The sequence below is a fragment of the Geotrypetes seraphini genome, chromosome 16, assembly GCF_902459505.1.
Source record: "Geotrypetes seraphini chromosome 16, aGeoSer1.1, whole genome shotgun sequence".
In the NCBI taxonomy this organism is placed as follows: Eukaryota; Metazoa; Chordata; class Amphibia; order Gymnophiona; family Dermophiidae; genus Geotrypetes; species Geotrypetes seraphini.
Window position 1 is genome coordinate 35,894,610 of NC_047099.1, and position 13,988 is coordinate 35,908,597.

Below are 13,988 nucleotides of genomic sequence, written 5' to 3' on the forward strand. Positions count from 1 at the left end.
GCGTCTGTGCATGCGCGGATGCCCCTTCCTGATGTGATTTTGAGGGAAGCTTTTCAAAACACGGACAAAGTGTCGGGTTTTGAAAAGCCATCTGGACCCCCGGACATATCCTCGAAAAGGAGGAAATCCAGATGTCTGGTATCCCTAGGTTAGAAGATAGCAAGGTAAAGGGATTAAGGATATCACTGATGTTAGAAGATAGCAGGGTAATGGCAGAGTAATGAGATTAAGGATATCATGGCATACTAAATTAGAAAATGGTAGGGTAACGGGATTAAGGATATCATGGAGTAATAGATTAGAAGATAGTGGGGCAACGGGGTTGAGGATATTGCAAGGTACTAGGTTAGAAGATGATGGGGTAAGAGGATCATGGATATCACAGGGTTCTAAATTAGAAGATGGTGGGGTAAGAGGGTCGAGGATATCAGAGGGTATAAGGTTAGAAGATGGCGGGATAAGAAGGTTGAGGATATTGCAGGGTACTAGTTTACAAGATGGCGGGGTAAGAGAGTCGAGTATATCACAAGGTACTAGGTTAGAAGATGGCGGGGTCAGAGGGTCGAGGATATCACAGATTAGAAGATGGCGGGGTCAGAGGGTCGAGGATATCACAGGTTAGAAAATGGCGGGGTAAGAGGGTCGAGGATTTCACAGGGTACAAGGTTAGAAGATGGCGGGGTCAGAGGGTTGAGGATATCGCAGGGTACTAGGTTACAAGATGGTGGGGTAAGAGAGTCGATTATATCGCAGGGTACTAGGTTAGAAGATGGCGGGGTTAGAGGGTCTAGGATATCGCAGGGTACTAGGTTAGAAAATGGCGGGGTCAAAGGGTCGAGGATATCGCAGGTTAGAAAATGGCGGGGTATGAGGGTCGAGGATATCACAATGTACAAGGTTAGAAGATGGCGGGATAAGAGGGTCAAGGATATTTCAGGGTACTAGGTTAGAAGATGGCGGGGTCAGAGGGTCGAGGATATCACAGATTAGAAGATGGCGGGGTCAGAGGGTCGAGGATATCACAGGTTAGAAAATGGCGGGGTAAGAGGGTCGAGGATTTCACAGGGTACAAGGTTAGAAGATGGCGGGGTCAGAGGGTTGAGGATATCGCAGGGTACTAGGTTACAAGATGGTGGGGTAAGAGAGTCGATTATATCGCAGGGTACTAGGTTAGAAGATGGCGGGGTTAGAGGGTCTAGGATATCGCAGGGTACTAGGTTAGAAAATGGCGGGGTCAAAGGGTCGAGGATATCACAGGGTACAAGGTTAGAAGATGGCGGGATAAGAGGGTCAAGGATATTTCAGGGTACTAGGTTAGAAGATGGCGGGGTCAGAGGGTCGAGGATATCGCAGGGTACTAAGTTAGAAGATGGCGGGGTCAGAGGGTAAGGTTGGCAGAGGATCCCAGGGTAGAGTGAGGGCTGCTGAGGTCAGAGGGTGAAGCAGCAGAGCTGCAGGAGGTGGAGCAGGAAGGAGGGAGGGATCCACGTCCCCTAGCCCCTTCACATCTCAGGATTACTTTATCCTTCCGCAGCTGCATTTCACCAAAGCAGAGAGCAGTGCAACAACACAGCAGTCGGGTTAGGTTGTCTCTGGAGGGGGGGGGGGCAGGAAGAGGTGGACGCTAAGCACCGCCTCGTCCCCGTTGGCCAATCGCGGGGGCTGAGTTGGCATGGGGAGGAAATGACGTCAAGGTATCCCTCCGCCGCCGCGCAGTGCTTTCTTCCCTTTGTATCCCGGCGCGCGCAGAACCTCGCGCCTCTCCGTTACTGGCGCCGCCGTCCCCGGCCGGGCCGAGGCCGCCGCGTGAGGGGGGCTGAGGAGGAAGAGAAGGTGAGTACCGGCGCGAAGGGGGCGGAGGAGGAGGCCGAGCACCGCCCCCCCCATCTCCTCCTCCTCCCTGAGCAACACAAGACCGCAGTGCGGGAGCCCGGCCGCCTGCACCGGGACGAAGCGCCGCCGCTCGCGGTCCCTCCGCCATATTGGGCGAGCGGACTATTTTGCGTGTGCCTCCGCCGCGGCTGAGCGCGGGAGGGAGGAAGGACCAGGGCCCGGGGCTGCAGCAGAACCATCTTGCACCTCCCTCCCAAACCACCTCATCTTTCACCCAGTCCCAACCATTTCTCCCTGGACTTGCATCACATTCTGCTGCACAACCTGACCTCTCTGCCTCCCTTCCAGGCTGCAGGGAGGACTAGCAAAGCCCCTGACAAAATAACTAAAATGTAGCAGAAAAGAACTAGGGGATCCAAGACCACCCAGGCCATGGAGGACAAGGCTTTTTAAAGAGCTAGTGCAGGGGTCTCCAAGTCCCTCCTCGAGGGCCGCAATCCGGTCGGGTTTTCAGGATTTCCCCCATGAATATGCATGAGATCTATTAGCATACAAGGAAAGCAGTGCATGCAAATAGATCTTGTGCGTATTCGTTGGGGAAATCCTGAAAACCCGGATTGCGGCCCTCGAGGAGGGACTTTGAGATCCCTGATCTGGTGGGAGCAAGTTCCATAGTGTGGGTCCGCTAGGACAGTGGTTCCCACCGGCCCGGTCGGGTTTTCAGGCTAGCCCTAATGAATATGCATGGAGCAGATTTGCATGCCTGTCGCTTCCATTCTATGCAAATCTCTCTCGTGCATATCCATTAGGGCTAGCCTGAAAACCCGACTGGCCTGGTGGCCCTCCAGGACAGGGTTGGGAACCACTGCTCTAGGAGATTATTCTGTGATGTGTAGATTTCTGCAAGGACCACCGTCTCCCTGTTCCACATCAAATTCTACCACCATTCTCTATATCAAATCCCTTCACCTGCTCCCTATCCTACTCCTTTCTACATCAGATTCCTCCCACCGCCTCACTATTCTGCACATCAAATGCCACTATGTTCTAGTTATTGTGCAGATCAGCAACATTCAGTTGACATCTCAAGATAGTAAAGATGGGACTTCTTTGTAGTACTTGAGATCATTTGCAACCCCCAGGATTGGGTGAGAGTTCCGGATTTGGGCCACAGTTATGTGACCCCCCCCAAAAGGAGCTAGGCTGCACCACACCCACACCAGGATGGTAATACCTGAACCAAGTATGTTTATGGAGTAGGGTGAGGAAGGGACTATAGAATAAATAAGGGGAAAATTGCTGGTTCCAATTATTGTGGAGAGAACCTGCTGGAAAATCAGTACCAATATCTTCACTAACGACCAACTTTCTATAAAACCCTGCAGTCACTGGCCACATAGAAAGTTGCATTCACTAAGTCACTAAAAACCCAGTGCAAAATAAAATTTGTGCTGAATAGTATTTGATAACATGCGTTTCAAGATCAGCACCCTTTATAAAATAGTGCTTAACTTTGGGTGTGAGGAGTTATACTGAAACCAAATTAGGTGCAGATCTACACTATTTTATAACTGTGTGCGTTTTAAGAGAACACCCTAACCCACCCATACCCCTCCTTGGCCACACCACCCTTTTCATATATAGAATTCCTTTGATAGTATATTTTGTTTCTAGCCTGTACCCTGCAACTCTTGGTAGTAGTGGGGGAAAGGGAGGTGAAGGAAATGGGACTTTTTATACTGCCTTTTTGTGGTCACACATTCAAAGTACTGGAGGATTAAGTGACTTACCCAAAGTCATAAGGAGCAGTGCTGGTATTCAGTCCCCAAATCTCAGGGTGCTGAGACAGCAGCTTTACCACTAGGCCACTCCTCACCTCACCCAGTAGGAATCACTTTTAGTTTTAATAATAATAATAACTTTATTTTTTCTATACCGCCATAATCTTGCGACATCTAGGCGGTTCACAGTGAAGAGAGCTGTACATTCAGTGAATTACAGTGTACAAATAGGGAAAGATGTCACTGAGCAGTCAGTGATTATAGAGTACAGAATAGTAAGAATTATAATATTTGTATGTTACAATATAATATTAACATGTTACAGTGAAGGGTGCTGGATAGCTAGCGAATTTCAGAATACAATTGGTGAGGAAGTCACTGAATGTTCAGTGAATACAGGTACAATTAGAAAGAATACGCAGTATCAACATGATGAGTATTAGCTTTAAAAAAGGAGGGAGTTGTCTAACAAGGTAATAAATCTATTGAACAGAGCGGTCTTAATTTAGTATTTGTAAATGACCGTGGACGTCATATTAAAAAAATAACATCTAACTTAAGTTTTCCCCCTCTGAAAATGTAGTAGACCTCTAAGAGAAATTTAGGGCAGGGAGAAAAGTTAGAAGCTTGACGTTGACGGCTGCTGTCAGCAATAGGATCTAAATTAGATTTCTATATCTCAGCAAATGAATAGCAGACATACATTTAAGTTCATTAACTTTCAAGATCCTAAATATAAATGAATTTTCAGCTGAAAACTTACTCCCTCTTTTACTAAGCCTGATCAAATGCTCTGATGCGTCGGAACATTTGTTGTGCGGCATTTGCCTCTGCTGCATAGTAAAAAGGGGGCCTTAGGCTCCTATGTTTAGTTAAAAATAGATGGCAAATTTAGCAAACTAACTTAAGTTCCTAAATTTAGATTCTTTAAATATTGACCTCTGTATCTGCAAGTGGGGCAGGTAAATTACACACCCTGCTGATACTACTTCTTAAGAGGGTGCTTGGCTCAAAGATAGCAGTCTCTGGTGGAAGTGTGCTTTATGTTGGGCTGCTACACTTCCTTTCCAGTGCATTTTAGTTGGAAGCTTGCAGGTTGCCTTACCTGTTTTTTTATTATTTTTTTGACCCACTTAAGACCAACTTGGCCTCTTCTTCAGATGCATTTTACTGGGACATTGAGGTTTTTTGCTTTCTGACAACATGGATTCCAAGACATTGTTCGCAGTGACATTTGAAAGTTGGTCTTGCTAATGGCATTGGAGTGAGTGGTGCTTTGAAGTGAAACAAATACTAATACAGGTACAAGATCATTTGTCTGAAATTCCAGAAACCGAAATTTGAGGTGAACCAGAAGTCAATTTCCCCAATGTGATACACACTGAAACCAACGCAGGTTCATGTGTTTGTCCTGTTCTCTGTGCAATTCAAGTTGGAGGGCTGGGAAATGGATAAGAGAGTTGCAGATTCCACTCAGGGTAGCAGTGAGAAGTAGAAAAAGTAGCATTTATCTCTGTCAATAGCACAGAAAGTTGAGGTAAGAACATAAGCATAAGCAGTGCCTCTGCCGGGTCAGACCAGAGGTCCATCCCGCCCAGCAGTCCGCCCCCGCGGCGGCCCAACAGGTCATGACCTGCCTTAATCACCAGAAGGGGCCCCCTTGCCCCCTAGGTTTCTCATCGAAGTCCTATCTTCCCATCAATGTCCTAACCCTCCGGCCTTGCACCTGCACGACCTGGTGAGCTGTCTATACTTATGCAACACCCCAGCACCTCCCTCAGTACCCCACGATCCCCTTTTCCCTCAGGAATCTGTCCAATCCCTGTTTGAATCCCTGTACTGTACTCTGCCGGATCATGATTATGGTGTATCTGTTCAACAGCTGAATGAAAAGTTTGGTGGCAATTTTATGGTCTGACTTTTTAACATTACCATTTCAAAAACTGATATATGCCTGGTCCCAAGGATTTCGGATAAAGGATCTTGTACCTGCACTTCTTTCCCTCAGTAATTCCTAGGGATTTACTTTGTTATATAATACCCTGCATTTAAAATATGGAAATGTCAGAGCAAGTATCTGGATAATGCCATTGCTCACTATCTTGAGAGTGAAATGGATAAACTTAGCACAGCCTTTTTGCTGCTGCTGTAACTTTATCTGATCGTTATCCGGTTAGTGGACTGGTATCACCATAATCTAGATGTTATCTGGGTGAGGACCATCCCTAATTAAGTGTCGCTGAATATTGAACCGGTACGTGTCTTTTCTTATGACCCAATCCACAGTAGTTGAGGTTCCTCCAGGGATGGTCCTTGCCCCACCTAGATAAGTGTCAATGAATATTGAACTGGTATGTGTCTTTTCTTATGACCCAATCCACAGTAGTTGAGGTTCCTCCAGGGATGGCTCTTGCCCCACCTAGATAAGTGTCAATGAATATTGAACCGGTACGTGTCTTTTCTTATGACTTAATCCAGTGGTTGAGGTTCCTATGATACTTGCTATTCATGGCTGTTCTTTGGCAACTGTTTTGTTTGTGTGTTGTGTGTGTCTATGCATACATACCTAAATATATGTACACATAACCAAAATATGCATGGTTTGTTGAAGTGTCAATGTGTCAGTACCCATTGATAGTTGGGTTAGACAAATAAGAATTGGAAAAGATCATGAAGTACTGGGATTTACAAAGTGAAATGAGAAAAATCGGGAAAAAGCAATCGGTGCTGGTACCAGTAACCATTGGGGCTTTGAGAACCACATTACAGAGTCTTTCAAATAACTTGGAATTGTATAACCTGGAAGGACTGCCACCTTACCAGCTACATAAATTCTACGACAATACCTCTAAAATGTTTTAGATCCTTGAATAAGACTTGAATTAGCTGAGGGGACATACAGTCAAAAGGCTGATTTGTTTTTGAAGCTTTCATAACATGTTTGTCTTCCTCCAATGGTGGACTTAAAGGGCATGATTTGGGGTTGTGGAATGGATGTATTATTATTATTAGGTTCTTGCTATATACCACCTTTCAGTGGTATAACCAAAGTGGGAACATAAAAACAGTGTTTGGTTTATCCCCAAGCTACATCATCCCTCTCTTCCTCCTGAATCACATCATCAAGAACACCCGCAGAATTCAACTCTTCGTCTACCCCTCCCTAAAACTATGCCACTCTAAAAAATTCCTTGACAAACCTTCGCCTTCCAAGCTGCCAAGCTAAACCCATGGCTAACCCAAATGGCCCTCAAGGCCCCCAACTACCTCGGCTTTAGAAAAATGCTTAAAACCCACCTCTTCCAAGACCAGGACCTTAATGCCCCTTTCTAACTAAATAAACCTCCCCCCCTCACCACCTCCCCCTTCTCCCCTGGCAACTCTGATCAAGTTGGTCTTGAACCGCTGTTACTCTGTTTTAATTGATGTGAATCACTTGTAACTCTGTTTAATTGATGTGAACCGCCTAGAACTCTTCTGGGTATGGCAGTATACAAGAATAAAAGTTATTATTATTATAAATGGGAATGAAATTGAGAGTATTTCAGTTAAGTTGTGAGAGCACTGATTGTATCATGGATTAGGTAATTTGATATTATGTGTTCTATGGACTGATACAATCAGTGATCTCTTGCAACTTAACTTAAACACTCTTTCAATTTTATTCCCATTTTTGTCTCCATCAACCCAACTTGGCCATGTTTTGAGCAGTCAGTGAGATTCACCTGATGCTTGCTTCTGTGTAAACTGATTGCATTGCTGGGCTTCCTATATGTCTGTCATTGCATTTTGGATCTTCTGGACTTTTTTAGACACCTGACCAGAGGCAGATTGCCAAAACATGGCCATGTTGGGTCAATGGGCACTTAACTTGAGTCCCAGATGTTTGATAAAGGATCAGTAGGTGATATACTCTGAGGTTGTGGGTTCAAACTCCACACTGCTCCTTGTAACTTTAGACAAGTCACTTAATTTTCCACTGCCCAAGGTACAATAGACAGACTATGAGCCTGCTGGGACCAGCTTTGAGCTCCTTTGGGAGGATGGGCTAAAAAATTGAATGAATAAATAGTTTTATTCTTCAGCCACTGATGCCTTCTGATGGTTTGCAAGTCACTTAACCCTCCATTGCCTCAGGTTTAAACTTAGGATTTGCAAGGAGCATTGTCAATTATGGTTCTTCATGGGAAAATTGGTATTGATAACTTTTCACCAATTTGCAATGAGCACTCCTTGAAACTTATTTGAGACAATTTAATTATGCACATAACAACTTGTACCAAGAGGAGAAATGGAGCAACAGCAAGCCAAATTAGATCTGACAAAATTTTTGGAGAGTTCCTTAGAAGTAATTACAGAAAGAATTAACCTTTGCCCTGGAGTTTGACAGAGATTTAATCTTCCAAATTTATTTTAGGCACATGAAACATAGTTTTCAGGGTTCATTGGTAAGAATTTATCCAGATATATCTAAAGAGACACCAAAGAAGAGAAATCACTTACCTATAGACCAAGAATCTTGGCTCTTGGCACATCCTATGTGTTGAAATTTCCAGTGAAATGTTGTGTCTCTCATGAGGGAAAACATTTTCTGTTTTTCGAACCCAAATAATTACTTGAGTTTGTAATGGATAGAGAAGGGGGAGAAGTGATTATTGGCAAAATGTCTCCAACCACAGTTTAACGAACTGTCTACCTGGGTGTATGATCAATGGCTCCATTCCGTCTAAGTATTTTATATTGTTTTCTTTCTAATATTTCACTTGAGATTTTCCTTGTTCTTGGATCAGTGGACTAAATAATAAGTATTTATTTGTTTAATTTTGATAAGATGTAAATTCTTGAATTTTTTTGCAAGTTGTTCACTTGTTCATTATACTAAAATTTTGAATAAAGATAAAGACAAATTTGATGCCCAGTCTGCCAAGTTCCTATGGAAGCCCTGCAGTTTTAATCACCTCACTTGTTATTTCAAGATTAATTACACCGGTCCCATACAGATCCCTGGGGCAGTCTACTATTTACTTTTCACTGTTGAGAGACATGACCATGTCCTCTACTCTCTGTTTTCTAGACTTATCTGTGTGTCAGTTCTCTCTCCCTTAGCTATAGTAAGCTTGTGGCTTACTGGACATATGCAGGGACTCCCAACTTCTGAGGCTCCTCCCCTTCCCTTGTCAGTTTTGTCTTTAGTTGAAAAAGACTTAGAGAGGGGACATGATAGAGACTTATAAAATCATGAAAGGCATGGAGAAGGACAGATTCTTCAGACTAACAGGGCCAACAAAAACAAGAGGGCATTCAGAAAAATTGAAGGGAGACAGATTCAAAACGGATGCTAGGAAGTTCTTCTTCACTCAGAGGGTGGTGGACACCTGGAATGCGCTCCCAGTGGAGGTGATAGGGCAGAGTACAATATTGGGCTTCAAAAAGGGGATTGGATGACTTCCTGAAGGAGAAGGGGATTGAAGGGTATAGATAGAGGGTAACTATACAGATACTAATGAATAGGGAATAAAGAATTTAGGTCAGGAACCTGGGGGCCGCCGCGGGAGCGGACTGCTGGGCACGATGGACCCCTGGTCTGACCCGGCAGAGGCAATGCTTATGTTCTTAGATAAATAGATATCTTACATCTGCCAATCCCACGCCCACACCACAAACCTCACCAAGCACACCCCTCACAGTCCATCCAGCATCCCTGGGGAGGGGTCTTAACACAAAATGTCAATTGTGATGGGCGTGCACTAATGGGGTTTTTCTTTTTGTACCGTGTATTTCTCTGATTGGCCTTCTCTTTTATGTTGTTCCCGGCTGTTGTCGATGGCTATGTTCCGGCTGTTTTGCCCATGGATGTATGTTCCTTTGCAATTGTTAATAAAGATATTGCAAAAAAAAAAAAAAAAAAAGATATCTTAGAGGGGATGACGGGAGGGTAAAGGCTCCTTTTACTAAGGTGCGCTAGCGTTTTTAGCGCACGCAGGAAATTACCGTGCGCTATACGCTTCTAGAACTAACGCCAGCTCAATGCTGGCGTTAAAGCCCTAGCGCACCTTAGTAAAAGGAGGCTGTCTATGGAGAACCCACGTGAAAGGTAAGCAACTTCGCTTTCTCTGGAGATGAGCAGGAGATATCTGTCCCTCCCCCCCCCAACCATGTGGCCAGCCCCTGTCTTAAAGACCTTGCGCCTTTAACAGAAAGGGCCTGGAGTGGTCTAGCCCCTTCCAGCACATCCACAAGGTCTCAGTTGATCTCTGGCATATAGTTACATGAAAACAATGTGGCTAAGTGGAGAGGCAGGGCTGCCTCTTTTATTCATTGGATTTCATTGACTGCCTAGTCACATTTTTAGTTACTCTTTGGACTTTTTTCAAGACATCCATTTATGGAGAGAGTATTAGCTGTTCAAAAAGGATATTTTAATAAGTTTCAGGAGGTGTGGGGGCCATTAATAAATTATTGTAACGAATAGATATAATTTTTCCCTGATTATAATAATAATAATAATAACAGCTTATATACCGCGAAGTTCTATGCGGTTTACAAAGATTAAGCAAAGGTACAAATTGATTGACTTTAAGAGGGGAGGGTTAATAGGACAGGAAATCCATTTTTGAGGAGAGAGTGATCAATAGAACAAGTTAATCGCTCTAGAGGGGAGAGAGAAGAGAGGATCAGTTGTCTAGATACTTTAGGAACAGGTGTGTTTTCAGACGTTTCCTAAATTCCTCATAAGTAGTGGGCGAAAGCAATTGTTCTAGGTCTTTACCCCATGATGCTGCTTGGTGTGAGAGAAGATGCTCATGGTGTTTTTTCAGTTTACAACCTCTCTCATAAATGAAAGAATGGGGAGGGGGTGGGTTTTCGATTTTCATTATTGGTTATGAAGGGAAGGAATATCGTATGTATTAAATGATATTAGAATGGTGGGTGGGAAGGTATTTCAAGTGATGTACTAAGTTAATATGTTGTTACTTTCTGTGCACTTGATGTAAAATATAAAATGAATAAAGAATTTAAAAAAAAAAAGACATTCATTCATCTCGGGTTCAGTAATATTAATCCATCCCAAGCACTAATTACATTCATTTGGAAAGTCCAGCTTCTAAATATATTAAGCTTGTGTCCATCTGGGAGAGAGATTTTCTGGCAGAACGCCTTTTTTTTCTTGTTAGATCTGAAACTAGCAGAATTACTTCTGTTTTTTTATTTAAAAAAAATAAAACGAAGACCACTGCTTTTTCTCTGCTCTTGTACTCCCGATGAAGAGTATGATTTATTGTTGGAGAAGCATGATTCTTTTTCTTGTTTTGTCATAGGTATAATTTTAATGGATTTGTGGTAGAATAAAGGTTGAGTATAAATGATAGGCAGATCCTTCTGAAGAGTTGCTCAGAAGATACTTCTCGATGAAGCCTTTCTTGTGTAATCCACATTTACATGACCTCCGAAGGCCAATGAACTCTCGATCATCAGAAATGTATGGATATCTCCCTCCAGATTGTCTTTAACTTAAAACCAACAAATTGAATCTCTCATGTGTGCCTGGGTTTCTCTATATTTTTCTGATCTTGCAGACTCTGGTTCACATAAGAATTTCCGTTCTGCTTTTCATGACATTATACATAAGGCATATGATTTGAGAGGAGGTGGAAGCAGTCATTCCTGTCACCAGCAGCAAAGAGTTTCTCCATGATTTAAACTGCTCTTGTCGCCTAAAGTTCAAGGGTATGGAGGAGCATCACCGGTGGTGCACTATGGCAGTGTGATGTCTTGGAAGTTCAGGTGACCATTGTTCATTCCCCGTGTAGTGTTTTATTATTTTTCCAAAAAGAGATAGCTTATCAGAATACCTAAAACCTAAAGTGAAGATGAGGCCTTTTCATATTTTTAGTTCAAGCTTTGCTGCTGCTTCCAGAAAAATAAATTATGGAGAAAGAAGTGTAGAGAAGAAAGACTTTTTAGTTTGAGCTGTGGAGGGGTGGAATAAGTTGCCTGAAATATTGAAAGGAGAGACTTTATTATTGCACTTCCAAAAGGGCTTCAGAGCTGCCTCTTTCCTGTTACGTAGAAGTGTGCTTTGATTATTTAGGCTTGTGTTTCTTGTATACCATTCTGATTGTTTTATGTTTGCATCTTTAACCAAGGTAATTTATAAATAAATCACATAAATACCTTTGGTAGGGTCACTAACTTGGATGTCTATTAGCTCCACATTCCCTACTTGTACTAAAGATTATTTTGGGAACAAAGTGGAGCTTTAAACACTCAGGAGCCAAAGCAGAAAGCTACAATGGGTAGGTAGCAGCATGTGGTTATGAAGAAGAATTTTGCTAACAGTACTGGGCAAATGATGCAGAAACTGATTCTATACAGGAGTGTGACAGGGTGAAGTTCCGAACCAAAGAAATGGCAGGAGGGATGCCCATTCCCTCCTGCCATTGGCCCCTCCTCCTCCCTCCCCCCACCCGCCTGCTGAACACCCCCATACCGTGCCAAAATGGCAGGAGGGATACCCACTCCCTCCTGCCAGTTAGGTCTTGTCGCTGCTGCCCCCCCCCCTCCCCGTACCTTTAGTTGGGAGCAGGAGGGGTGTTCAGTCCCTCCTGCTCCTCCGCTGGCCGCCCATCAGCAGTGCAGGCCTTAGGCCCCGCCCCATCATGTGATGCACGAGGAGGGGCCTAAGGCCCTGATTGGTTCAGGTGCCTCCCTTATTTTGGCCAGTCAGGGACTTCTTTAGACTCCTCCCTAAGGAAGTCCCTGATTGGCTCAGGAGCCTCAGGCCCCTCCCTGTGCATCATATCCAGGCCTTTTACTCTGAAATTCCAATACTGTATATTCACACTCTCTTTGTCTCACATATCAGCCGGGAAGTATCTTGCAGTCATCTGGAACCAACTTGTGGTTTCTTCTCATAAGAAACTATGGCTGGATTCTCGATGCTATACAACGTTCAGTTGTTGGCTCCCTTGTTTTGGAATGCCTCGCCCTAGAACTTAGACTAAGAAATTTAGGATAGATCGTAAGACCTGGCTTTCTTGGGTATCATTTAATTCCCTAGTGTATCCTGCCCTCAAAACTAGTTCTGCTGATCTTATATTGTTTTGCTATTCACTCCTTCCCTTATGTAGCTGCAGTTGTACACCGCTGTCATATCCTCACTGAAACGTAATCTAACAAATGTTCCTAAATAAAATAAGCTTGAGTGATGAGAGACTAACATTCTGCTAACTCAGTGTGCTTCCCTTCTCTCCAGCAGGATGGACACGGATCTGTTTATGGAATGTGAGGAAGAGGAGCTGGAGCCATGGCAGAAGATGAGCGATGTGATTGAAGAGTCTGTGGTCGAAGATTATGGCTTTGTGGACAAGACTGCAACAGGTATCGAGAGCTCCGTTTCTGGGGTATTGCTTCCAAATGCCAAAGGCAAATTCCACAACAGTCGCTCGGGTTATAACCTTTCAAAAGTCACTTTTTTCCTGGTGGATATTTGCTATAGCTATGTGATTTATCAGAAATGCTTTGAAATAAAGCCCGTGAGTAGACGATGTTCTTTTCAGTAGTGCTAACATCCTACATTTGTTGCCATTTCTCTAGTGTCGGTGAGTTTGCAGCCGGTTCCTGCCCCGGTGCCCATTGTTGCACACACATCGCTGGGAAGCCATCTGAGCACTGCTACGTCCATTAGTAACAGTGCAACTCAGAACAGCGACAATGCGAAAAAGACATTGCTCACACTCTTCGCAAACAATAGTGGTAAGAGATAGGGCTGTCCAGGGAGGGAGAAAGCAGATTTAAGACCCAGCTATGCCACTCCCTAGGGCAAAAAAATCCTCAAAATGGAGAGAGGAAGGATTGTAGAAGCTGTCTATAGAACATGGCTCATTCTACATTTGACTGGAATTTACTCTCCAAGGTTTTCTTCTTCACTGTCTTCTAATCAAGGCATTCTCATCCTAGCTCTTGGGGCACACCAAGTCCCATCGGGTTTTCTGGATATTCACAATGACTATGCATGAGACAAGATTCTTGTACAATCCCATTTTATTCTGAAACCAGTGGGTTATTTCCGACTACCCGCCAGGACCTTGTAGGAAGCCTCAAACTTCAGAGACTTAAACCCCTCCCCCTCTTACCTTAATCACTGTCCCTGTAAACATCAGTTTGCCTTCCTATAAGCCAGGATATAGGAGCTTGTATTTTCTGCTTATGTTTTATTTCGTATATTTTCAGTCTTTGCGTTCGCGGTTTTCACCCTCATGCTGCGGAGGTTCCCTGGCGGGGACAGCTCCGAGTGCAGGAGGTCGCAGACCTTTGGAAAAGTCTACTTCTGGAGGGTTCCCTGCTTGTCAGTAAACCCTCTGAACATCAGGG

The 13,988-nt window shown here is 44.0% G+C and overlaps 1 protein-coding gene across 7 annotated transcripts in view; it reads left to right on the top strand.

The window, feature by feature from the left end:
* The first annotated feature begins 1,676 nt into the window (after positions 1–1,676).
* Positions 1,677–13,988, top strand: part of POGZ (pogo transposable element derived with ZNF domain) — a 46,566-nt gene continuing 34,254 nt past the window's right edge. For 6 of the 7 annotated variants that reach the window (XM_033925474.1, XM_033925478.1, XM_033925477.1 and 3 more), the window contains exons 1-3: positions 1,678–1,833; positions 12,874–12,995; positions 13,212–13,370. In XM_033925474.1, coding sequence (XP_033781365.1) covers positions 12,875–12,995; positions 13,212–13,370 — 280 coding nt within the window. In that variant the 5' untranslated portion in view covers positions 1,678–1,833; position 12,874. Of the gene's footprint in view, positions 1,834–12,870; positions 12,996–13,211; positions 13,371–13,988 lie in introns of all 7 variants that reach the window. The other variant, XM_033925475.1, reaches the window with a different exon arrangement.